Source organism: Filicampus tigris, chromosome 10 (assembly GCF_054856515.1).
Source record: "Filicampus tigris isolate MCC_2025a chromosome 10, RoL_Ftig_1.0, whole genome shotgun sequence".
NCBI lineage: Eukaryota > Metazoa > Chordata > Actinopteri > Syngnathiformes > Syngnathidae > Filicampus > Filicampus tigris.
Genome location: NC_141226.1, coordinates 15,974,738 through 16,002,420, shown reverse-complemented (window position 1 = coordinate 16,002,420; position 27,683 = coordinate 15,974,738). Strand labels below are relative to the sequence as shown.

General features: G+C 41.4%; 1 protein-coding gene across 3 annotated transcripts in view; it reads right to left on the bottom strand.

Moving 5' to 3' along the window:
- LOC147141052 (pre-B-cell leukemia transcription factor 1) overlaps window positions 1-27,683 on the bottom strand; it is a 72,986-nt gene that overhangs the window by 24,174 nt on the left and 21,129 nt on the right. The window contains exon 1 of one of the 3 annotated variants that reach the window (XM_086042437.1): window positions 4,004-4,176. The exons of the other annotated variants lie outside the window; for them this stretch is intronic. Within the exon in view, the coding sequence (XP_085898563.1) occupies window positions 4,004-4,076 (73 nt within the window). The 5' untranslated portion in view covers window positions 4,077-4,176. Of the gene's footprint in view, window positions 1-4,003; window positions 4,177-27,683 lie in introns of those variants that run through there. 3 annotated transcript variants of the gene reach the window in all.

Genomic DNA, 27,683 nt, shown 5'->3' with positions numbered 1-27,683 from the left:
AAAAAAGTTGAAGAATAGCGGATCAGCGCTGATCTTGACTGAAATTCAAAGTCTAGCCAGTCTGCGACCGAAAGAAGGCCAGGACTTTTGGGAGTCTGCTCCGAGGCGATACCAAGGCTTTCAAAATGTGCTCTGAAGATTAGTCTCGAGACCAAGACCGGTCTTGAGTGTTACAACACTACTGAGAGGTCTCAAGTGTATTGCCACAATCTAACAAAAGAAAATAATTTTGTCCGTTTGTATCAGGGCCTGACCAATTATTGTCCAGCCGATTGGACGATCTTTTTTTTTTTTTTTTTTTAGACATTAACACGTTACACGGTAACACAATGACATTCAAAACCTTTTTTTTTTTTTTTTTTTTGGGTTTTCCTGTCTCTGTAAATCATGCACACAATTTTGGATGGCATTCAGAAACCTCAAATCTGGAGACACGATTAAATATATTATATATAAACGTTTTTGACTCTAGGTAAGATTAACAGTTAAAAAAAAAAAAAATCCCACTTGCTTGTGATTGGCCGTCTACCAGAAGCCTGCCAAGGGGAATTGTCTCAATACAGCTTGGTGCTGCGCCAGCAGCCGATGATCACATAAAGAAACGTGTGACGGAATGATGTCAGCTTGACGTGGAAAAAGAAGGGGGAAGAAATGGAACTAAAGCATTCATAGCAATCTGAAGACAAGGAGGAACAAAACTTTTTATAAAAGTTCATCACTTTGTTTCAAACTTTGCCATTGCTACTTTACCGTAGCGCCAAATGAACGCGATTATGACTGCAAAGAAAATGAGCATGATTTATTTATTGGAGTGCATTTGTCTTGCGTTTGCCTATAAATAACGTCTAACCAAATGTCATCCGGCGCGCTGATGCTGAAACGGAGCGTTTATTGACAGATGGCGAGGCGATGGAAGTCGGCGACGGTGGCGGTCCTGCCCTACAAGCGTCCCCGTGCGCCGGGACGACACACGGAACAAGCGGCCCGGTAACACGAGCCCGCCACACGCCTGTGCCGTGTGTTCCTGAGCATGGCACATTTCATAAGGCTCCGCTCTTTGACTGGTGATGAGTTTATGCGAAGGTAATTAACAGTAATTAATCCTTAATTACAGCAATTAGCAGAGTCGCAGTAAATTAAGCCACATCTGGAGGCATGGCACTGAGTAGGGGTGGGAGTGCTTTCTGACAATGGGGGGAGCCACTGAAGCTGATGTTCTTGTTCCGCTCTGCCTGGTGGGCCCGGGTCACCACCTGGGTGACTCTGTGGGCCTCCTCAAGCGCGCGAGAGGGGGTGCGGGGGGCTTATGTCGGAGAGCCCGAGGTTCCTTTCTGAACATCTGAGGGAGAAAGGCTCCCTCAAGCTAGCGTGCAAGGACGGCCGCCATATGGCCGCCGCGAGACGACATCGCTCCTGGTTCTGCTCGGCTTTGCTCGGCTTCACTCGACAACTCGCGACACGCGTTAACCGGCGGGGGAGAAAACTGGCTGGCTTTCAAGCTGGCCTTGCTGGAAGCGCCAAAGTGGAAACGCCGCTCACTTGGGGAAAGGACAGGGAACGGCGATCCAGAGAAAGACGCACAAACGTCTGGAGACGCAACCCTTCATTAATGTAGCGATCAATCAGGGGGTTGTTTACCCTAATCCCCCACCCCGCCCCTTTAATTCTTAATTTTGTTCTTTGAAAGCTTATACACACATTCGAGTTTTTAAAAAAGTGTACTCCCTACTCTCATAGTGTTTAGTGCACTCGAGACGCGCCGGCAATCGCGATTGTCCTCCTCCAAATGGATATCTTTTGTAGTACCAAGACTAACCCGTGAGAGGCGATACGGTGCCACAAAGCACAAAGGCGCATCCAATAGGAGAGGGGCCGGTGGAGTGATTTCAGAGCGCTAACAGCAATACACCAACCAGCGGGAAAAGTGTCCCTGTTACGTCCTGGTTGGTTGCTATGCAAGCACTTCCAAATATGGGCAAGCTTGCAACGGGGTGCTGTCGGCCTTGTGCTCTGCCCGACTGTGAACACCAAGAAAACTAAGTGCAGTGTGAAAAGTCATTAACTGTTTGCTTCATATCGGGTAACTTCTTGTCAAATTTGATAAAATAACAAGGTCATTTTTAATGTCGTTACATCAGTTTAGAGCAGGGGTGCCCAAGTCCGGTCCTCGAGAGCCCCTATCCAGCCTGTTTTAGGCGTGTCCGTATTCCAACACATCTCAATCAAATGATCAGCTCATCAGCACTGTTAGCAAAAGCCCGATAATGATCCTGATGATTTAAATCAGGTGTATTGCCGTAGGGGTACATCTAAAACAGGCTCGATAGGGGATCTCGAGGATCGGATTTGGGCACCCCTGGTTTAGAGTATATCAGCACACAGCTAATTGTTTAACAAAATGAAATAAGAATAAACAAACAAATAAGTCAACTTAGTTGAAGGGTAAAGTGGCATATGTTTTTTTTTTAGTAGCAGATAAAAAGAGCGGCAAACAAAAACATTATGGTTTGAGGTTGGTGGTGAGGAGGGTGTAGTCACTCGTTGTGGCCCATATTGCTGCTGTACACTCTTATTGTTTTTATCATGATGAATGACTTGGGAAACACATTATATAAACTCTCAGCACAACTTGGTGCTCCTCAATTGTTGTCCTGCAACATTGCAAGGCTCAGGTCTTTTCCTAACTAGTTATTGTCAGGATTTGTGATCGTAAATACTCAATGGGTTATTTGTGACTGTGAGTAGATCAGGGAGTAAAATCCAGTCTTAACACACCCCGAATCACATAATAATCGCTCACGATAATCTTTTAAGAGACATCCAATATTAAGCAGACTTTGATAGGAGGGATAAATAAATGCTAAAATGTGGCCCCGATTGTCAGTGTGTGTGTAACCTGCTTAAGCTATTACAAACATTTTGACATCATTGCTGTCCACTCAAAAAAACGTGTGCATTCTCAAATAGTGGCAACCGTTGTAAATGAACTTGACTCAGTAGATGCAAAACACAATACAGCATCGGACAAACAAATTAAAACCTTAGCATGGTCGGATGGAAGCAAATGCAAAATTGAATAGATGCAACTTTATCAGAGCACTCAAGCTTGTTTTCTTCCAGCGTTAGAACCTCGTCCAGCTAACTTCAAATAACAGCCTGGTACTTTCTGCATTTGCGTCAATAATCGCAACCATCCATCCATTTCCATGACGCGTATCCTTTTGAGGGTCGCTAGGAGCTGGGTTCTAAAGGCCTTATTTTTCATTCAGTGTAGATCTAGCGCAAAGCATAGTCTTTCTTTTTGTATTTTGGGAGACGGCCACAGATAGAAAGGGGCGTTTACACCGTTGTGAGAGAGCACACAGCCGAGATCTCCACATGCGGATGCTGTAAAGTAGGCTGCAGTGTAGTCGGCACGTTCGTGTGTGAAAACCCCCACCCCCACACTCCTATAGTTGTTAAGCTGTCAGGGGGGAAATTATTTAAGATTATTGATAATATTAATAATTCATTCAATTTATTTCAACAATAATTCATAAGGATTGAGGCATGCTGTTGTCATATTCATGAATGAAATACAAAAACATCAACGGAGCTAGATTAAACGCAAATAAATCTCGTTACACCACCTGCGCCACAACTTAGACCTGCTTTTAGCTGGTCTAAATTCTGGTCTACTTTCTGTCACCAAATTCTCAGGTACGCCGAGGGCGAGTAAGAGAAAATGCCCTCAGTCCGCCGGAACACCCAGCGAGGCGCAACGCCGTCTGCCAAATTCCGAAACACGATAAATTAGACTTGCCCTGGCACGCAAATGAAGATGCGGCAGTTTTTACAACAAGCACACATGCGCCTGTCTACGAAAATCGGGCCCTAAAGGGCGAAGAACATACTACTTCTAAAGTACTCCTTACTCACTACTAAATTTCATGTAAAAAGAGGGCTTGTACTAAATAGTTAATAAATACATTAGGAAACACATTTTACACAATTCAAATTTCACCCATTTTCTCTTCTTGTAGGTGTAATGGTCCTGTGTCCCAATACTTTTGTCCATCCAGTGTTCCATGGCTCATCCGGCGTTCCGCTCCACTATTTAAAACGATTGTGAATCATTATTTGCATGACCTCGTGATGCATTTCATTTCCACCAGGAGCAATAGATTCCATGATGACAATGCTCCTCTCTATGAGGCACAAGTGGTCACTGAGTGCTTTGAATGACATGATAATGATGTTAGCCTCATGCCAATTCCTCCTCGGTAAACTGATATGATCCGATTGCCTCGTCTATATATAGACATGTTCCAAATGGAGCCTTTATGTGTAGATGTCGGTTATTTCCAGCGAGTGTCCCTATAGATAAAGCCAGATACGATCGATTCTTGTCCTGTTTAATGGTGGCCATTTGTGTTAGCTGTCATAAAAAATAAACACAGTTAAAAAAAAAAAAAAAAAAAAGCCTCGAACCCTTCCAAAAGTTCAGATCACAAAACCGCAAAGCAACAAAGGACACGGTTGTTGTCTCATGACCCAGCACAAAGATAAGTGCTGTGTCAATGTTGTGTGGCCGTATGAAAAGCTGCTTTCAATGTTGAATAAGCCTACATGACTTTTAACATTTTTCAGGCAAATGGAAAAATCCCCGTCCTGAAAACCCCGGAAAAGCCTGTAGGTCATAGTCAAATCACTATACTGTATTTATTATTAGTTTTTAAAATAAGAGCAACTGCATAGCAACTGAAAAACCGGTCATAACAGTCCGCCCCACACCCCTCAAAGGGCACCGGAATCTAAAATAACAAAAGACAAACAAGGTAACAAAAAAAACAACAAAAAAAAACAAAAACTGAAGTATAAAACAACAAGAATCAAAGGAACTAAACTAACACAAGGAAACCAGCTGTACTTGTATAAAGATGGCAAACAAACGGCAGTCAGACACGACAAAGACAATCAATCAACAAAGACTAAAAGAAAACAATAAAAAAAATACAAACAGACGAGACAACGAGCAACACTGGACAAGACACAAAGTGTATAGAGGCAGCTGACTGGGTAACACAAGGGATCGGGTAAACGAGCACAGGTGGACGAAACCTACTAGACTTGGGCTAAAACAGCAAACAAACACGCGACAAAAACAATGAACCGACAAAGACTGAAGGAAAGCGAGGAACTAAACACAAACTGATGAGACGAGGAACACCTGGACAAGACGCAAAGCGTTAGCGGGAGCTGATTAAGTAACTCGTGGGATCTGGTAGCCGAGCACAGTTGGACACAATAACCTTGATTGAGTAACTCAAGGGATCTGGTAACCGAGCACAGGCGGACACAGTAACCTAACGAGACAGACTCACAAAAATCACAAGGAAAACCTGAAACTAAATTCCAAAACAAAATTTGGCTGGGTCCACGACGGGTCAGTACGTTCTGCCACGTGTGGACCGGGATTTGAACCCATACGCAGACATGACATGGAAGTTGCAGGGTAAAAAGGTCTTTATCAACGAAAATACAAAGTAACTACAGAGAGCTGAAACTGGAAAAGAGTTTGCATCCTCACTGGAAGAAGGTTTGACGTACGTGCCACTGAGTAACTCAAGCTTTTAAACTGTTAAGACGTCAGGCCTGTATGACATAATAAAGGACAAAGCATAAAAGGACCATAGCAACTGCATAGCAACTGCATAGCAACTGATACATCACGTAACAACCGGTCATAACAAAAAAGTCAAATAGAACTAAAGAAAAGAAAATAAGCCAAACAAAGACAAGATTTTGGGGGAATAAAACCCCAAAAATATTAATTACACTGGTCAGCAAATTTCCACAATGTTTTTTTAAAATCATTTTATAGGTTAGGATTCAAATCTGCACTTGTTTTTCTTTAATAGCAATAATATGTAACATAGTTCTATATTTATTAATATTAATGAATCAAGAGTTAGGTTACGCAACAGGTGGATTTTTTTTCCCCCTCAAACGTCTTTGCTATAAATTCAGCGCATGATAAATCGGTATTGCGCAAGACGAGGTCAAACTTAAAAATCCAAAATGAAAATATCTCAAAAACCTGATGTGCTAGAAAAAAAAGTAACAACCTTTTTTTAAATCAGCTTCAACACTACATTTAGAGAACCGCGACACCATTTCTGATTAAAATTTGCTGTTAACCATTAACTCATTTCAGATCCACTGTGAAATGACATAAATATGTCATTGGGATGGAATCAGTTAACTGACTACTAAATCAAAAGACTCATTCATAGCCTGCATGGTAGTCTCACGAGCTAAGAATCATTTGGGAAAGGTCATCCAAGTTCAGCGCAAAGTCAAGACGCGGAATTCAACGTGCGACGGTGCCAGGCAAAAGTTTGCCATTGTATAAATATTTCAACACGCGAAAGATTCTCTCCTGCGGGACATACTGTACACACATTCATACACACTCACTGCCGATGGTAGCATTTGTCATGGAGCCTCGCATCAAGGCAGAAGTGGTCCGAGCAGCTTTGCTCTGCTGCGTGTGCACTTTGTTTGGACGCTGTCACAACTACACAAATCCCAGCGAGGTCTGCAGCCTTGCCAGGCCGGGCGCTCGCCAGTGGGAGTGACGCAAAGTGTGCCCCTCGCTGTCAGCGCAGGAAAACAATATGAGGGATCACACTCCATTTGTGAGACCATGCTCGGCTCTGTTGGCTTTGAGACATCACTTCCTTGTGGGATTTGGATTTGGATTAAAAGGAAAGCCGAGATGGTGCTACTTTGAATACATTACTGAGTAGCACTGTGCAAATGCAACATCACGCATGTTTTATTTGATGGGGATGTTGCAGGAGTAAAATGGAGTAAGACAGTAAAATGCATGTATCTGCTCATTTTGTCATTTTTGTCTCCTTTTTTTTTTTTAACCAAATATTTTAGCTAGCTAATTTTGGGGATATAAGACTTATAGGTCACATAAATTGGACAGTGATGGATATACGTGTTGGCATTACGCAATACCGTATATTGACAAAAAATGTCAAGCATAAATTATCACAACGCAGTGGAGAAATAAATATAACACAAGAGAAGACCTACAGTATGTCTTTTGCAAATTAAATATGCAAAAAAAACAAAAAACATTAGAAACAATGGAAAACATGAATAGGGTACATTTTTTTTTATAAACACATAACACAAGCAACAAATCCAAATGTAGTTGTAAACTGAAAAATATGGTGTGTTGAATTTCATTTTGTCAAGTGGTTGCACACAATAAAGTGATTTATATCCAGATACATTTTTCAACTAGATGTTCAGTCTACTTAAAAAAAAATATCTGGATCCATCTGATTTTTTTCGTGCAACCACTTGACAAATTAAAATGAGTAAAGTCAATAAAACATTTTTTCAGTGTACTTTTAGCATTTTAAAATATTTAAGTGAACAGAATGTACATAAAGGAATGAGTTTTGGCCATCTTTTAACGACAGAAAAAAGTACACAACGTTTACACAGAGCTCATGATATTAAATTATTATTTAATTTACGATGTGTGGTCGATCATAATAACAAACAATATATTCACCATCCTATTGTTGGCTAATGTTTTTTCAAAATAAAATATGAGTGATCAGCTCATGTTTTGACTGTGACTCTAGAATAAATAAAACGAATTAAGTAGTGGAGCATCATCTGGTCTAACGATTCACATCATGTAAAAAGGGAAGTACTATGAAAAATGACTTGATAGATAGATAGAGAATTTAAGAGTCTCGGAATGCTTCCAGTAATGCCACAAAAAGTTATTAGATTTGTTGCTAGTCGCTTAAGAAAATAGTTGCTAGAGGGGTCTGAAAAGTCTTTAATACAGCAACAGTCGCTAAGTAGCCGCTTGCCTCGCCACATGTCCAAGCTCCGCCCCTGGTCGTCATGCTAATGAAGCTGCAATCGACACTTGCATGAGACAGAACCACTCCTTCCCAAAACTGAGTGACTTCAACCACGGAGTGAATTAATTGTACGCTCATGTATCCTTTGTGGAAACTATTTTAAATTGTAAAGCATAATAAGTCTCCTTTAAAAAGTCAAAATCAGAACAAAGTATGCATACAGTACTTGATTCAGGTGTATCAATATCGTACCATGAGATATAGACAACGATACAATAGCAGCGCATGCGAGTGGGCCGAGAGTGCCCGAGTGTGTTTACAGCAAAAGTAGTGGTCCGAGCAGTCTAAGTGACCACTCCACCCGCGGATACAGCCAAGTCATTAATCACGGGCCTGTGGGATGGTCCCACTGTAGCAGAGTGGGTCACAGGGAGCTCCTGCTGTCACTTAGCAGTCAAATGTATGTGTCTGCTGGTGAGAGTCGGAGTTGGAGTGGCACTACAGCGGGGGGGGGGTGCTTTTTTTATTTTTTATTTTTTGATGGGATTGTGTCATTTAGCCCGCAGCTAGCAAGAGCATATAGCGCAGAGGATTTAATGCATTAATGCAAACACCAGCGTGCAAGTGCTAGACGACATCTCAATGGAAAGCATATCGGCTCAGCCACTGCAGATGAAAGCAGCATTTCTTTTCTGCCCTAAAAGCGCAGCCTTGATTTAAAAAAATATATATATATACAAAAATCAAGACAACGAGGCTTTATGGGAAGGCTGCAAAACGCTTGACTAATCAGACAGCCCCGTGGCATCCGTCGCACATGACAGAATATCCCTTTCAAATAAGACAAATGTGCGTCTGCTCAATGCACATTCCGGCCACGTTTGACCCATTTTCCAGACAGAAACCGCAGGTTAATATGTGTTAAATCTGCATGTGTCTGTCAATCAGTACACCTCATATTGATTTCTCGGCATTGAGGAAAAACAAGCCGGCCAGCTCCAAATGGAGAACAAAGAATGTTACGCAGCTCTCATCATGATGCAGTGCAGTTATACAGCCACAAGAAAACATTGTTCTAGACATATTATGCATTTACCTGCACCCCCATATGAACAGTTGCAAGATTTATTAAATAAAATACACAAAGGAAAAAAAAAAAATTACAGTGCACTTTATTAACTATATATATATATATATATATTTTTTTTTTTTTTCTTTGCTGAAATTATTTTGGAGGGGCAGGCCATGTCTCATGCAAGTAAGCATTTGCATACCCTGCCCCATTTACTGCTGGCCCCATGGCGAGTCTGGCTTACATTAAATAGTGAAGGAAAAGCAGATCCCAAAAGTGAACAGCCATGAAGTCATTGAAATTATTTTCACTCGTGGAGGCTGCACTTCATATACTAAACTGTGTGTATGTGTGTATCACCAACAGCCTCAGCAAATTCACAGAGCAACCGAGTATGTGCCGCTTAGCAGAAACGAATGCAGTTAGCCACATTTTGCCACTGACAAAACTCAATGCAGTTCTGCTTACCTTTTGGTGTTTACTCATGGGGGAGGTATGTCAATCAAACGTAACATTAAAGCATTGCAAAAGCATTTTTTTTACATTTCTCATAATGGATGTCATTAGAATGTGCAGACCAGTTGGTGTGTTCTGTCTTCTATCTTATGGTAGATTGTATTGGGCATTCGTGGGAGCACTCGAGAGTGGTTTAGATCATATTTGGCAGGCAGGACTTTGTGTGTTAGCCTTGGTTGCTCTAAGTCCCACACTGCCCCATTGTCGTATGGTATTCAACAGGGTTCAATTTTTTTGGGGGGGGGGCCTTGTTGTTTATTGTATTTGCTGCCCCTGGGTATTTCCTTTCACTGCTATGTGGATGGCAGTCAGATCTGTCCTGCTCAGCAAAAAAGATGCCTTCTCCTTAAAGAGGAAGTCAACCCAAACATTTTTTCAAGAATATATTCTATGCAAGCCCACTAGTTGAAACAAGGCATTCTGATAAATATTGCGCTTGTGGAATAAGAGTTAATCCACTCGTTTTGAGCTATCTCCGGGGGCGGCCATTTTGTCACTTCTGTCGACTGAAAATGACATCACAACTACTCAGGGCTCAGGTAACGACCTGTTTCCTGTTCCTGCTGAACCTGTTGACTTGGGCCCGTTGGAGCCGTAATTAAAGCCAACAGTCTTGATTAAGGGGCTTTTAAATTGGACGATGATTTTAAATTGGACCGGCACATTGATGCTGTTGTTTAATACAGCTGGCTAAAGTAAAGCCTCTCCTGTCACAACAGCGCTCAGAAACAGGAATCCATACCTTTGTTTCATCTCAGATGGATTACTGTAATGTACTTTATTTTGGAGTCAACCAGTCCTCCCAACAAGCGTCTCCAGTTGGTCCAAAATGCTGCTGCTCGCCTCCTTACTGGAGCTCACACGAGAGAGCATAAAACTCAAATTCTGGCCTCCCGTCACTGGCTCCCTGTACATTTTCGAGTTATCCATTTATTGTTTTAACTGGCTTTGTTTTTATATGTTTGACTTTTACTTTATGTACAGCACTTTGTATGCAGCCATGGTTGTTTTAGAGTGCTCTATAAATAAAGTTGAGTTGAGTTGAGTATTCAATTAAATCCAAGCAGCGCTGTTATTCTCCTGGACACTGGCTCACTAAATGTAAAAATGCAACTACGTTCACCGAACACAACAGTGCAATCAATGTTGACAATTACCAGGTAAACATAACGTTTTATGATATATTCAAGATGCATGAAATGCGGTGAAATACGACAGTGACTGTCGCATCCAGGTGGGACCGCAACACATGAGGAGGATCGGTGCGGTGGGCAAACTCCAGTCTGCAGGAGATCACTCAGCACTCAGTGGGCCGTAACCATGGAAACAGCATGAAACGTGACATCACATTTTCCACCAGTTCATCCCAACCAGTTCAAAGAAGAGGCTCACGGAGAAAAAATCCCAAAACAAAACAAAACAATTGAGTCTGTCACAAACCGTGATCCATTTACAATTTTTTTTTTTTTTGTACAAATCTGTGTCTTCTAATATTCATGCAGAATACCATTCATAACGACGGTAAAAGTAAGAACATAATCGGTTCTTTGGTTCATTATGCACCACTTTAGTGATCAAAACAGTTGAGGGTTTTTTTTCATAATCACAAAGGCTATGGTTATTGCTTTGTTCAGTTTTAAGTCATTTGTAAGGCTACACAATAATGACTTCTTTGAATTCTTCAGAGTTTGAGGTGGCTCTGGGAGAAGTAGTCAATGTGACATTTTGGTGAAAATCTCGAGAAAAGTAAGAAGCCGCCACCCCCTTTTGACCAATGTTAACATTGATGGATGAGTTATATTTTCATATATTCATGTAAAATGTGATTAACCGTGATTATGCTACTATGGATTCATCTAGTTTTGAAGCAATTTAAGCAAGTATTTCTTGAACCTTATTCTATTAAATTGTATCTATTGTCCTTCCTAGAGTGGTCGCCATGTCTTCTGAGTCATTCAACCTGTTAAGCTAACAGTTAGCCGAGCTTCTTTTTCTACTTTTCGTATCCTCTTTCTGTCTGGAGCTCTGTGGCACTCTGCTGCTTCCAACAGGTCAGTATTGGTACTACAACAGATTCTGGGTTTGGGGGAGGAGACTCCCGATCAACACTGAATTCCACACAACCAACCAATAAGCCATTATCACAGCCATACCTGATAAGCAATGCACGCATATACTAATATGGTACAGTATTGTAGTCATAGCTGCGATACTACACGGAAAAAAAATCAGCTCCTAAACTAGAATAGGACGGCGCTCTACAATCTCCTTCAAGGCCCTTGGGTGAGGAGGCAGCACTTTGTGCGGGTCAGCTTCTACCACACCTGCAACCCCAGCTGGACCCCCCACCGCCCCGCCCCGCCCCCACCACCTCAATCTCCCCGCCTCATCCTCCTTCCTCCCCGCTGTTGCCCCTCCTGCTCTCGGCTGCACGGTGCTATTTATAGGCCCCGTGTTTCATTTCCACACCTGCAGGGAGGCACACTTGTCACAGTTGGGCCCACGGAGCCTCTGTGGAATTACTGCATGGGAAATGAAAATACACCTTGCTGATGCAGGGAGTTGTCACTCTCTCCCCGCGGACGCCTGTGATACCGCGTTGTTGTGGATTTGCAATGCAGTGTGCGGCGCCAAGATAACACGGCAAAAAAAAAAAAGACAAAAATAAACAGGAATCTGGGCGAAGAAGATTTCTATACGAGGACTGCAAGGTGCATAGATGACATGCTTTTTGTGCAGCCGCGTACACGCCCTCACAATGGACGTTACTCCTGTATGAATCTAATTGGGATGAGCCACCAGGCTAATGCTAAGTAAGCTCAACAATAGTGAAAAGTTGTTGTTCCCCCCCCCCCCTTGTTTTTTTTCCCTTCAACTCTGGCAGTTCTGTTTTTTCCTGTCATGCTTTTCTCTCAGGATGTAGTGGGCTGAGGATCCAGTCAGCGGATTACATTATCAGTCTGACCTAGTTGCCAGCTATCTCCTGAGACCTGAGGAGCCGGGCTTTTTCTGCACAGCCTTCCGCTGCTACAACACGCACACTGTGTAACTTTAATTTATCAGGGGGAAGAGGAGGGAGAAATGTGACAGGTTGACAGTTCTCTTTGCCTGCCACTCGCAGCACTGCCTGCCTCTGCAGCGTGCCAGTTAAGGGTCCTCCATAGAGAGAACAGTGCATTACCGCCAGTGACTTTTTTTTTTTTTTTTAACTCGGCGCTCTGCAAACCCATCGGCAAAAAGGTTGGAGGCTTCTTATTAGCGTGCGCGGCTATGGGGAAAGCGTGTCGAGTCCCCAAAGCTGGGCAAAAAGGAGCCGCATTTCATTCTTTCCTGGGTTCAAATACCTCAAAAGCTAAAATATATACAGTACAAAGTAACATATCAAAGTTTGATAATGGCTCAAATTACAGTGGGGATCACAATTTTTGTTGACTTAGGGATGACAGCTGTTTTTAACACATTTTTGAGTGTGTCTCAGTTTTTGTAGGATCCCAATTTTCTTCAAAAATATGAAATGAATGTTTATGTATGCAAATAAAACAATAAGATGGAAAAGTTACAAGCTTTGCAAACCGAACAATCTAAACAAAGGGTAACATGGCAAAGAGAAAAGCCAGCACTAATCCTCTTAATTCCTACTGTATTGATAGTACTGACCTATTGGGAGCTGCACACACCTCTCACCGCACTATCAGTCTCAAATGTAACTGCACAAATAAGTTGCCATGTAGCTGTAGATGAGTGGAATCGTAGTCAATTCTTCGTACTAGTCTTACTGCAGTGGAATTTTGCGTACCTGGAGGCTGAGCTGTGGAAAAAAAAAAACTTGACGTGACTGCAATTTTGGAATCAGCATGCCCATTTTAGTTTGTATAAGCATAAAAATCTAACTCAACAGATTTTTGCCCCCAAAATTGTTCCCCAGAGTTATCATAAATCCCAGTTGTAAAAATGTTTCGTGTTAAGCTCGAGTTTGGTTGTTTTTTTAGGGCACAGAATGACATTCACAAGCAATGAAAAGGCATTTTGTGTTGTGAGGACGCAATTGAAGAAATTCAAAAAAGATAACACCAACTGGAAAACAGATTTGAGATATCTTTGTGAAATCACTTATGCGTGAAATCATTATCCATTTGAATATATTTTGGACATTTTGGGAAACATTTTCTACAGTAATTTTGCCTTAAACACTCACAGTAAACACTACATCTTAATGCAGATTCAATTTAAGACTTTTTATTTCTATTAGAGTTTCAATTTAAAACTTCACAATGTCTCATTTTGTCCAAAGTTGCTACAGTACATAAATGACGTGCATCTACTCTTAAAACGGAAGTCAACGCAAACATTTTTTTTTTCAAGAATATTTTCTATGCAAGCCCACTAGTTGAAATGGGGCATTCTGATAAATATTGCGTTTGTGGAATAAGTGTTAATCCACTCGTTTTTAGCCATCTCTGGGGGCGGCCGTTTTGTCTTCTGTCGACTGAAAATGACATCACAACTGCTCGCAACGACCAATCACGGCTCAGATTCAGAAAACTGGTCAGCCATGATTGGTCGAATTGCAGTTGCGATGTCATTTTCAGTCGACAGCAGACAAAATGGCCGCCCCCAGAGATGGCTAAAAACGAGTGGATTAACACTTATTCCACAAACGCAATATTTATCAGAACTATAAGCTTGAGCTATAAATTTCCTGCTGCTTCATAAAGAAAAATCAGCCATCATTCCTTGTATTGACGTCTGGCTGCTAGCCAATATAATAAAATACCCTCGGCGCAATCAGTGATGGAAAAGGATCGTTTGGCCATTGAAGGGAAACTATTTGAAGCGGGTATTTGCAAAGCACAAAGGAGTAATAGTCATGGCAGAATTGAAATCATCACCGCAATGTTGCGACACCAAAATCGAATTAGCTTTGCAACCACAGGTAAGTAAAGGCGAGTGGACGCTCACTGAACAATTCGTACGAAACACCTGCACAAGCTAATGTGATCCAATTTAAGAACATTCTACAGATTCTGTAGATAATAATTCACAGTTTTGATGGTCGGAGATTTATTCATCTAACAGTACGTTTATTATTCCAGTTGTGGTTGTGCCAGTGCACGGCATCATAATTAGAGCTGTTTCTATCATTTTGTCCTGCCATCTTAATAAGGGGACCAAATACTTAACCATAAAAAGTGCTAGTCCAGTTCTTAATACTGTACAAATCCTTCTATTGTAGCATGGAATTATTTATCCTGAAAGCACAGTGGTGGTACAATGTGAATGTAATGATTTTATCTACAGCTGTCAGTAAGTTCTAATTTAAAAAAAACGGCACTTTTCACATGCTTTTGATTGATGTTTAGCTTTTTCCTTTTAAAAAAAGAAAAAAAGCATACTTTTCACTAAACCTACAGGAACATCATTATCGCATTGAGTGAGCTATCTGGTATGAATATGAATATATGACACTCTGTCCATATCGCCCAGGCCTAGTCATGATGCAAGCGTAGCTTTTATTTTGCACTCATTCAATTGATTGTCCATGAAAAAGTCTAAGAAAAGTGGAGGGCAAAACAACTCAGCAAGTGGTTATTACCAAAAGACACACGCAAACCTGTTTAGGTGTCGTGATACAAACATTTTGGTCTGTCAATCAAAACGGAACGTTTGCATTTGCAAAGGGGCCACATGAGGAACTGGAGTGCTTGTCGAGGGTCACGCCAACATGTTAACCTCCGGTTTTGTTCTATATTATGTTCCATATATTGAGAAACAGCACATTGTCCCAAAAATGCTGCGTGCATAGATATGGTATATGCGGTTATAATTAAGAAATACACATTTTAAACCAAATTATAAGCAGTCGTTAGAGCGACATCTGTACACATTCAAAATTTTAACCAGCAACTCATATTAGCTGTTCCTCGTCAGGACTCACAAATATAAGATATGTGGGAAATATAATATAATTGACAGTAATGTATAACGATACAGTGAGGCCTTATAATAGATCCCATACATACGGTTTATGAAACTGTAAATTTGCGTAGAGTATTATCAGGCCAAATCCTCTTGTCCCTCTTCCCTTCACCATGCAGGAAATAAGAATGTTGCTAACATTAGGACCACTGTTGTCATTTTTGATAGTTTATTTTATGGAAAATTAGTTGCTCGAAGGGCTGGAAAAGCCACTGGGTGGGCGGGCCAGATGTGACCCTCGGGCCGTACTTTCTCAGGTGTGGATGAGTGCGAAGTGAATTCTGCTTTCTTTTTAAATGATTTGGATGACTCTATTTTACAGTCAAGGAAAAACTCCAAAGTCACCATCTGAAGAAATTAGAATATGAAATGATTTTTTAAAATAGAAATCAGGCAGGAACAACAAGCCTTCTGAAAATTAATCTCCGGTGACTGTGTGTCTATATAATAAATCAGTTTTACTTTTTCAATTAAACCACTTCATTAAACAAACTTTTCAACGATATTCTAATTCATTGAGAATCACATGTATGTTCAATGCAATTGTATTTGTTAAGAAGGCATTGGTCTTTTATTGGTTCAAATGACTGTGCCTAATAAAGTGTCCCGTGAGTGTACAGTATAATTCACTCAGTGCAACCACACATGCAATAAAGGTTTGCGAGGGAGAAGTCGGAGGAAAAACATCGACACTTGCATGTGAAACCAAATGTAGCCGAAAACAGCCAAACCAAACTTCTAATTTTACACTCCACATCCATGTCAACAGCACTCAACACTTGAGGCTTTTTTTCCTTTTTTTTTTTTTTTTTATGACTTTTCCTCCCAGCTGAAGTGAAAATAGCCAATCTGGTCTTGTGTGTGAACATTTTAGGGGGTGGAGTTGAGCGGAGATGTGCTGCTGCTGCTGCTGCTGCCAGATTAGACTCCAGCCCGTGCCAAGGTTATAAACAGGCTGTTATCAGGCTTCCAAACAGAATAATCCTCGCTGTATCAGCGCCCAAACATATGGGGCCGCACAAAGCACCAGCAGCCCCTGACAGAAAACCCCTTTTAATTACAGGGGAGAGGGGGGCAGGACCTCGCTCCCGTCCCTCTTTTAGAGCACAGCTTCCTTGTGTCTGGGCCGTGTGACAAACAGTGTATTTTCTTTCTACAGGGAAGCTAATGTGACGCATCAAAAAAAAAAAAAAAAAAAAAAAGAGAAGAGGCCACCAAAATCCGAATCCTAACGATCACATATCATCATTAAACATGAGCTAAAATAATCAAAGAAATCGATTAGCGGATCAACAGGATTAAATTAGCAATTAAAATGATAGATTTTTTTGGACAGCCCAAGCCAATTTTCATCTAAAAATGTTAATAATGCTAATGCTAAATTCCTACTCTAATCCTCCCTCAAAATATTGAGGAACTGTCAACAACTTTTGGGCTGTATTTTGAGAAATATTTTTTGCTTAAATACATTTTTAAAACAAATGATTAACATTTTCAAAGGAGAGAATGTCACTTTCTGGATAAATTGCGTGTGAATGCTGAATGAAAAAATAAGGGTGCACGTGGAATGATGTTGAATGATATGGAATTATATTGAATGATACGGAATGATATTAAATGATGGAGAATGGGAATGAACGGGGTAATTTTTTTTCTTTTAGGGAAATTGACATTATCGGCATGTTGAAAATCGTTGCAAAAATAAGACTAGCAGCTTTCAGCATTCACACAATCAACGGTGACTTTAGTTGTGACCCTCAGGCTATATCTGAAAACTGTATGACCCATACTCAAATAGCTCTCAATTGAATGCCTTCCTCCCTAACTGAAAGAAACACAATACCTCCATATTTTACATACTCCCTACAGATTTTAAAGTCCCATTCAATAAAGTTTAAATGTCACCCCGGCGTAATAATCGGCGATCATATAAAAATGCTGGCTTGGAAAGGCTATGCAAAAATGACAACATCCCCTTTCCACCCGTGCCATAAACTTTTATTTGGCTGAATCGGCCAATAAAAGCTCGCTTTGAGTCTTGTCAATGGGGAGTAATTGGTTCGTTTTACAGGAGAGATCGTATATCTCCAACCGTTTTTTCCCCCCACCAGTGTTGACAAGAGGGAGGATCGTCTCATGGGCTCACAAAATAAAACATCTGGAGAGCAAAAACAGGAGAACATTCAGTGTGGATGGTTTCTTAGGCTGTATTCACACTGCGTGGCTTAAGTGACGATTCAGATTTTTGTGCTCAAGTCGCACAATCAGGATACGTGCCATCTGAAATCTGGCCTCTTCCAAATGTTAATGCAAATCTGATGCGTATCGATATCTGGAAATGTGACTATAGCAAAAAAAATGCACTGATCGGCTCTGCAGTAAAGCCCCACATTTTGTGGTTTGGCATTTGCCAATTCACCTATACATGGATTTTTGGGGAGAACCTATTCCCTTATATTTACTGGAAAACACGCCTATTTGTATCTGTGTCCAAAAAGTCAAAAGTTGTCTCTATTAACCATTATTTTAATAAATTAGTATGTTGATTGTTTTGTCGATTAATCAATGATCGGATAAAAACACGTTTTAATTTAAATCGCTATTTCAAAAAATATTAGAATATTTCAATTTGAAAGGGCAGAAAATGCACAAACCAAATTGATGATGATTGAGTTACTAGTTTGGTCGGTAACATGTCAGAAACCTTTGATCATTGTTTTCTAAAGAAAAAGCAAATGTTTCATTTTGATTCAATACAAAGATATTCAGTCCGCTTTCATGGGGCTACAGAAATCAGATAATTACTATTGAGAAGATGAAATTCTGAGCATCTGAACAATTTTAAATAAAAATAAAAATATTTATCAAAAAATCAAAATATTTTATAAATAAATAATAAATAAATAAATAATCAAATATAATTATCGATTAATTCATTAATAATTGATTAGTTGTCGATGAATCGATTAAGCGTTGCACCACTAATACAATAATACACTAATCTGTCGATTATTTTGTCAATTAATCAGTGAATCAGATTTTTTTTAAAAAGGCCATTTCCTTTACTCGAAAACAGGTAAATAAAAATTCAAAATGGCATAAATGAATTAAGATTCACTTACTGGTTACGTCCATAACTTGTCAGTTATGGGCAAAAATTTTACTTTTTTTTTTTCTGAAGTACAAGCAAATGTTTTATAATGTTTTATTTTGATCCAATACAAAGGTAATAAGTCTGCTTGCATGGAAGACTACAGAAATTGGACAATATTTTGTGTTGAGAGGCTGAAATTCTCAAAGATTTGGACTAATCTCACTAGTTCAGCTGTACTATGCACTGTACCCCATCAATGCCATCTTAACAAAATAGATGATGCCAGAATGTTGACGTTTACACACCCACACCTGCTCAAATAACACAAAAATAATTAAAAAAAACACCTGCACGAAATTTAAACTACAGCAAAAGCATCATCAATTCACTATAGCGAAAGTATATATACTGTATATACATATTGGATATGCGTCACGTGAAAGGAAATACAGTCCCAAAAATTGGAGATGGGCATTCAATTGGACTTTGGCACGAGATTTCAGAAAAGATTTCAACAGGAAGATGAAGACACATGGAACAATCCACACGCAGCCACGATTCAGACAGAGTCTGCACGATTCAGCGAGGGCCAATCCTCTCTGTCACGCCGCGATGGAGCTTCAGCATGAGGGAAAATGGACCGACAGCTCAAAGTGCTGTTAACACACTTTGCCTTTCAACACCCAAAAAAGCCATTGCGGCCCCTCTTCCATTTAAATTCACAAAAATCTAAATTCACAGACTGCCAGAAAATACAAAGAAGAAGAAAGGTTTGCTTCTCTGTTGACTATCTTGCAGCTGCAAATAATTGTCCTTGTCATTTTTTGGTGGCAAATTACTTGTGAGACACGTTTTACAAACATAACCTCCACTACTTGTGTTAGGGCAACACCACAAGCTTCAGTTTACCTCCTGATTTGCTACAGCAATCACAAATACCGAACAGGTTTAAAATTGACGATAGTCAGCCACAACCTTGTTTGGAGCACAATGGTGAGGTAAAATCATCCTGAACACACACCACATCACAGGAAAATCACTTGTGTTTTCAGAGACAATCGATAATCGGGCCTTTCCTGATTTTGATCAGACGGGTGGGGGAACACTCGAATTAAGCCCGATTATTGGTATGTGTGAAAGAGGGCTGGGTAATTAATTGGAATTTTGTGTGATTTTGATTTTGGCTTCTCAAATAATGAATGTGCCAAATGACGCAGTGTGTGCATGGAACTTCTTTTCTGGCTTGGGGCAAGCGTGTGACGTATGTGCTTCTGTATTCCCTGAGTGTGCTTTAAGCTGCTTAATGACACCCCAGTAGAAACGTACTGTAACATTAAACACACAAAAAAGGGAATTACCCAAATACACATTGCATATCTAAATGTAAGGCGTACTTTGTTTTAAGCTACTGTACATCGCCAGCTTATTGCTAACACTCAGTGTAAAACCCTATTGAACGACTAGCAAAAATTAGCATTAGATGTCAACAGGAAGGATTTACCTTCAAATAAGGTATATTCACACACAAACGCTGAGCTAACACATACTGACAAGGTAATATAACAATACTCATGGATATATATTCTTCCGAATATATGAAAAACAAGTCAGAGTAATAAAGTTCGCCACTTTCTCTCTTATCTTCATGTAAGTCCATCATCATGCATTCACCACACTGCCCCGAAGAGGTCAAGGCGCGCACAGCAGGTATCTATTTTCATTTATTGTTTTTTTTTTTTAAATGTTACTTGTTGCTAATTATTCTTTAGCTGTTCTTTTCGGTTACATTAAAAATTGAGTGTTGGTAACTGAATAAAGTTATGATGATAAATGAATAGCTGTGGTTATTAATCAGGATTTCAATATCAATCCAAATAATAATGATAATTATTATTTTTCCGTAATCGCCCAGCCCTGGTGTGTGCCCCGCTTAAGAAGTGTCTTCTTTTGCCACAGACATTGTTTGGATTAACCAAAGGCTTTTCTTCCCTGCGTGCTTTTTAAGTCAATTTGTCTTTTGATGAATTTTCAAGAAGAAAGGCAGTGAGAGTTGCGGTGCAGCTTGTAACACATAGTGTCATAAAATGTATGACTGTGATCTTTGTAATTAACTCCAGTCAAACGTAACATTGATCAACAGAGGCGTCGACGCTTTTTCTAAAGGGGAATAAGTGAACGAGTGAAGGGTCAACGAGTTTTGCTTGCGCGACATCATCACATCGGCGTGCCGTTTGGATTGGCTCCCGCAGCTGCTCGGAGAAGCATTTGGCGAGGCCATATTTGAGCGCGTCGGTTAGCCGGCGTGTCAGCGGCGATCCATTGTCGAGAGAAAGGCCCCCAAAATAATAATCAAACACTCTCGCCTCCGAGGAGCAAAGCTGCCAGCGCCGCGAAAAACCGACAGACACGTTCCCGCTCTGACAGCCGACGCTGGCACGGCGGAGGTAAACGGACGACGGCGCTCGGCGGCCCCTAACGACCGCCCCCACCCCCCACCCCCCACCACCCCCCCACACGCGCCACACACCCTCTGTTTCAGCGGACTGAGAAAAGCCATTAGCTGCCGCCACATTACCCCGCCATCCCTCACATGGTGGATGGCTCCTGACTCTCCCATGAGCACCTTGCTCCAGTCATGCCTGCTGGTACTCGCCTCTTTACCGCCTCCTCCTCAAACTCATCCCCTCAACCCTGCCCCCCTCCCTAGGAAATCCCCAGCTCCATACATCACATTTAACACTTTGACACTAACAGTCTATAATGTTTCTATTCTACAAAATCACTCTGCCAACTCCGGGATAGCAGAGCAGAGAGTGAGGGAAATAAATACCACTCACGGCCGCTGGCTGTAAATTCTAAAAGAAAGGGGAAATGACAAAAAAAGGAGAGCTTCTTATACACTCTTATGCACGCCTGCCTGGTGGGTGGGGTTTCAAGGGACTCTGCCACCCAATCCATCCCTTCACTCCTATTGACAGCAACCGGTCCGCATGTCCACGCCTCATAACCAAGCCATTAAAGCTTATTTTCGGGGACTTGGACCCTCCTCGCTGAGCACTTTACGGCTGTACAAAAGAAACATTTCGCCACCGTAAATTATTAAAATCAAAAAGTGGCATGAATAAATAAAAGAGGACTGAATAAGTGATGTGACATGACCGATTTGAGGCGTGACCTTTGAGAGTGCCTCAGCAGACAAAAAGAGGGGCACACTTAGGACGACATTGTTGATTGCATAGAATGAGGTTGTATTGTAATTCGCTTTGACAGCTCCAAATCATTTCATTCATTTACCAAACAAATGCTGGACCATCCATCCATCAGTGGTGTCAGGGGTGACCTGGAGTCCCTCCCAGCTGACTTTGGGTGAGAGGTGGGATAGAACCAGGGCTGGTCTCCAAGCAATGACAGGGCACATACAGCCATTTACACTCACATTCTCAACTCAACTTCATTTATAGACACTTTGGAACAAACCGCAGCTGCATATACAGTGCCGTACAAAGCAAAAATCAGACATACAAGTACAAAAGCTGTTAAAATAATACATAAATAACAAAAACTGTCCAAGAAAACACGAAAACAATGCAGAGTCTCATGTTGAGTCGAAAGCCTAAGAATATAAATGTGTTTTAAGATGAGTTTTAAAGTTGGACAAAGAAGGGAGCTTGCCTTGTTTAATGGGAGGTCATTCCAAATAGAGGGACAGGGTTTTCATTTCCTCCAGACAGGACCAAAGTCGCTTTGAGAGAAAGCGTCCTTTTTGCATAGTGGGACATAGACTGTCATCCACATAGCAGTTAAAAGAAATACCATGCTTTCCTACGATGGAATGCAGGTGCAACAAATAGAGTGAAAATAGCAGCGGCCCCAAAATTGAACCCTGCGGAACACCATACAACATTGGGACAGCGACACCTATGGCCCATTAAGCACCTTCAATGAACCTAACAAGCATGTTTTTGGGATGTGTGAGGAAACCACAGTACCCGGAGAAACAAATCTTTGCACCTCACTCTCCATTCATGATGAATGGATTGACACTCGATCCAACTATTACACAAATGCAACAATTCGATTAAGAGTACCGGTAAGTTGATTGGTCATGCCTGGAGAGCGTGGCGCAGGCATGGCGTGCTAAAGAAGTGACAGTTATGATACGCTGGTCACTTGTGAAGACCACTTGTACTACCAGATATTTTCAATGGCATTTTTCCCCTGGAAATCCCTTTTATTGTAGCGCTGATTGATTTCAGTGTGTTTTCTTATAAAACGTGTTTTATGAATAAATTGAGAAAAGAAAGTCACCATTTCAAGAAATGTTAACAAAAAATACGTTTTCAGTTTATATATCATTATCGGGATACAACACTAAACAGCGCTATATGTACAAGTATGACTGCTCTCCTTCCGTTTTGTCGCTGCCCAGTGTTGACGCTTGTTAAGTTACTCACGTGGAAATTGAGGATCAGCGGGTTGTTTTAGGCAGTCAGTGAATGTAAACATAGTCATATTGGGTATTTGTCATTTACATACAGGAGTAGACAAAAACATCTGATATCGGCATTAAATGGGAATTAGGCATTTGGACCTGCCGAGTAAATCCAGCAGTAGTATTAACATCGTCAGCAGGTTGGTCTCTGAGAGGACATTCATTTCAATTTTGCCATTTAAACACGCCACTTTGTTGTAATCCTTCATTGCACCGCGTCAACGCTCAAAATGGGCTTATTTTTCAGTCTAATGGGCGCTTGGCCATTAGTAGAGAAAAAGAAAAATAACACACTGCTTCAGCCTTGGTGTGTGCGCCACTCAAAATGTAACGCACATTTCGAAACCAAGTTGAATAATTAATTGCAAGTTAGATATCCAACGTGGAACTGGGCCCAGGAGTTTTTTTTTTTTTGCCCAGAGGCCCAAAGGTCTCTCTAACTTTGAGGACAGAGTATGTAATCTCCAACCAATCTAAAGAAAGCAAGTGAAAGATAACGCCACATTTCATCACGTCGCAGTCAGAGAGACCGACTCCTCCTGCTTTGCCCTTGAGGTGCTCGCAATCCATAATCGCATGAAATGATTCTCTTCATGTAGTCCAGCTATCACCAGTGTTTGACCTGACTCTCAACGCCGTTGATTTACGAGCCCGATGCGGACATATTAACACACTGACTATTGTGATTAAATGGAAAATGTCTTCTTTTTAACAGTAATTGACCCCTAAATTGACAGACATTATATTTGACGTAGATGAAGCCAAAGATGCAGCAAGGTGTACTAGTGGTGGAAAATGGATGGATGACAGACCAAAGATGAACACCAACTGTTCATTATGGAAAAGGGACACTCATGACACTTCATTTAGTACTCACGAGACACTTAAATTCGTACACCGGGACAATCTAATGAGACTCTATATCAGAGGTGCATCAAAAACCGTGCCTTTAAAGTGACCATAATGATTTTTTTTTTTTTAATGTTCTCTGATAGTGCCAATGAGTTTAATATTTTGGAAGTTAAGCGGAAGCTGTTTAATTTGTTGCACCATCGAAGCAGCCACGTGAGTTAATCTAAACTTCGCTCTGCACCACTAAGGCAGCGAACTCCGGGTGTAATTCCATTAGCAATTTCCAGCCATCCATTTTCTGTTGCGATTGTCCTCATTGGGATCAGAAAATCAGAATAGCTTTATTGTCATTGTATCACAAGGTGCAACGAAATGGAACAGACAACCCGTCCAACAGACTTGGAAAAACAATGATCAATATGGGGATACAGAACGGCGGTCCACCGGGTCGCCTTTTATAGCGCCCCATTTCGCAGATGAAAAAAAAAAAACAAAGGGGAGGGGGAAAAAGCTAACCTCAGACTAATCTCCTGTAAGGAGAGCGCCGTATGGATTTGGGGAAAAATTGTGGGTAATCCTGAGTCCGTCCCAGCCCAGATTTTGGGCGAGAGAGGCTTGGTACATCCTAGACTGCCGGCCAGCACAAAAAGACAAGTATTTGCGCTCACAACTATGGACAATTTAGTGCAGAAATGTCAAATGGCATTGTGATATAAGCGTGGATTTGGCTCGCATAGTGGGCAATCAGCAAATTGGGTGCATTTACTGCCCCCAATAAGACTGACATATCATGTTAGAGCTACACCGAGGTTATTTCTTCAAATTGCAGCTCAAATGCAATTTTTGGTTGACTTTTTTGCCAATATGCGACACATCTGATTTTGTCATGCCGTGTGAACAGCGCAATTCAGATTTTTTTCAAATCCGACGTGTGCCTCTTTCCTATGTGGATCGGATATGCATCCAACGCCTATGCAGTTTTGAACGCCTATTCGTACACGTATGACCCATACGTAAAGCAAATATGCACTTGTAGAAGTAATATACACAAGTAAGACCACTTAATATTGTGATAAGCAGACACAACTTCAAACTATAAATTTGTAAAATTACACTTGAGAATGTATTTGTCAACTTTAATTAAATTCTTTGGTTGACCAATGAAAAACATTTCACATTTTGATACATTGATACAGTGACACAATTACGCTGCAATGTTTATTTTTCAACTTCAGTCCCGGTCACAGACTAGCCAGCAACGACCATTTAAATCTTGCAAATTCCGATGGAAAGTTTTTACAACTCCATAACGCCACTTCAACTACAACAATAAACATATTGTTAAACAATGTCAGTGTCAATCTAAAGCTAGCTTTATGGCCTTTATAAAAGGAGGACTGCTCCGCTCAGATCTCATTAGATTGTGCGGCCAACCTCTGAGAATATTTAGCGACACAAATGTTATTACAACACAGCATATTTACAGCCCTGCATTTTAATACCTGTCAAAATGAGATTTTTTTTTTTGAAAGGCCACCTTCCCTTCTCGCTTGTCCTTGGCCCATTCCTTTGCAGCGGGCTTGTCTTTATTATTTAATTAAGCCACTACAGCCGCACATTAATAATTGAGTGTGAGTGGAGACTCAGGGCAGCCGCAGGCTCTGGCGCATTGGGCTTCCTGGTGAGGAGTGTATTAAAAATGTGTGTGTTTATGTCCCCGGGGCGTCTGTCCTGGCTGCATAAAATTGAATTGGTTATATCTAATATATCATCCCCTAAGGGTGGGGGTGTGTAGGGGGGCAGTGGCATAGATGGTCGCATCCTGCCAGCAGGGAATGAGCGCAGTCTTAAGAGATTCTGGGGTGTGTGTGTGTGTGTGTGTGTTGGGGGGGGGAGGGATGAGGCCGTGACGTTAATGTCTCTCAGAATCAAATCGATGGCTGTCCGAATTCTCGACGCGCATGGCCTTAAGCTAGGAGGGCGAGACGAGCCAACCCGGGACCGGATTAAGCCCACTCGTTACCGCTGTCTTTGTTCACTTGGAGTGCCTGCTGATGCGTGCATCGGTGAGGAAGGGTGCAGGGATTACAACCCCCACCCTAAAAAAAAAAAAAAAAAAAAAAAAGTCACAGATAGCGGGAGGATGAATGCTGGTGACTGCAAATACACTCTCTGTGTGTCTTATCTGCTTCACCCACCATCCCCCCGTTGCTCACCTCCACGTGCAGCCGTTATCCCTTTGCCTGCTGCACCTTTAAGGCCTGCAGACTCCGCGGGAATGAGCGTTTTAACACCACCGCCACCATCCTCCATTAAGGTCAGGGCCTAAATTATTGATCGGCCACCTCTATCAGCATAACGGTCACGTAGCCACTATCACAATCTAACCCCGCCGCCCTCGGCCAGCTCTCTGCAGCTCCCTCAATTAGAGCCAGCTTCTCATTACAAAGAGAGACAGCCAGCGAGGGAGAGAGCAAGGTGGAGAGAAAAAGAGACCGAGAGAGAGAGAGAGAGAGAGAGAGAGTGGTCCATTTCAGATGGGGGGAGGAAAAAAAAGGGGGGGGGTAGTAGGCAATCTCTACAACCACCCGCTCCCTCCTCCGCCTCTTCCTCCTCCTCCTCCTCCCCTTGAAGTCTCCCATCATCTCCACCAGACAAGACCCAAAGATGACAGGTCTTATCCTCGCCAAAATGCGGCCGATAAGGCTGCTGTAAAAGAATAATAAAAGAATAATGCATGGAGGATGAAAGAGGAAGGCAGACCGGGTGAGGGCAAGCCAAAGAAAAGGAACGAGAGAAGAAGAAGAAGAAGAAAAAGAGAGGCAGGCCCGCACCATAAATAAAGATGCCGCACATTGGGTGCTGGATCTCCTAATGAATTCGGAAGGTCCCGGATCAATAACATCAGCGCGCTGACGACACTTCGCAAATGCCAACGCAGCTCTCGGCCTTAAGCGCAGCTCAAGGGGAAAAAACAAGCGTTTATCACATGCTCCTGCTCTGAAATGAGAAGAGCAAAAATCACCCAATGTTGTGTCTACAAGGGAAGGCGCATGATAGTCTGTCAATTCATCACCGATTGCGTGCAATTGATTGTTGAGCCAAGTGCAGTACAGATTCAGCATCAAATGGTTAAATAACGTATGACGTGACATCAGTTTTGGGAAGCTGAGCTACATCCGCACGACGACAACGTCGAAGGGGCGGCAGTATTCCGGCATGGAAGTAGGAGTTCAGAACATTTAGAGTGACATGAGCTGAATTTATTTGAAATAATGTCTTTTTCAGACGCACATAAAATCCTTACATTTTCTCAAAAATTAACCATGTGCCTTAAAATCAGGCGCACCTTGCGTATTAACTGCGGTTGTGCTTACTGACCTCAAATCAATTTTATGTGGTACACGACACTCAAAAATCTGTCAAAATGTTTTAGTAGGTCGTAAATCCACACTTGTTCGCAATGACGGGCAAAGACAGGATGTCGGCTTTTCAGTTTGTCGTCTTTAATTCAAATTCCTTCCTATTTACTTTCACATTCTCATCTCATTGCTAGCACGTGTACATGTTTTCGTCATCACGGAACTAAACCTACTTCCTTCTTTTGTGTCAAAGACTCATGGGAAATGTAGTCCTGCAAGCGCAAACCGATTATTTAACTGTACTCCATTTGAATAATTTTAGTTGACTAATAACATACCGTATGACCTATATTTGGCCTATAGTTTTTTTTCATTATTATTTGTAATTATCATTATTTTACTTCAAGTACATTTATTAAGATTATTTAAGTGTCTA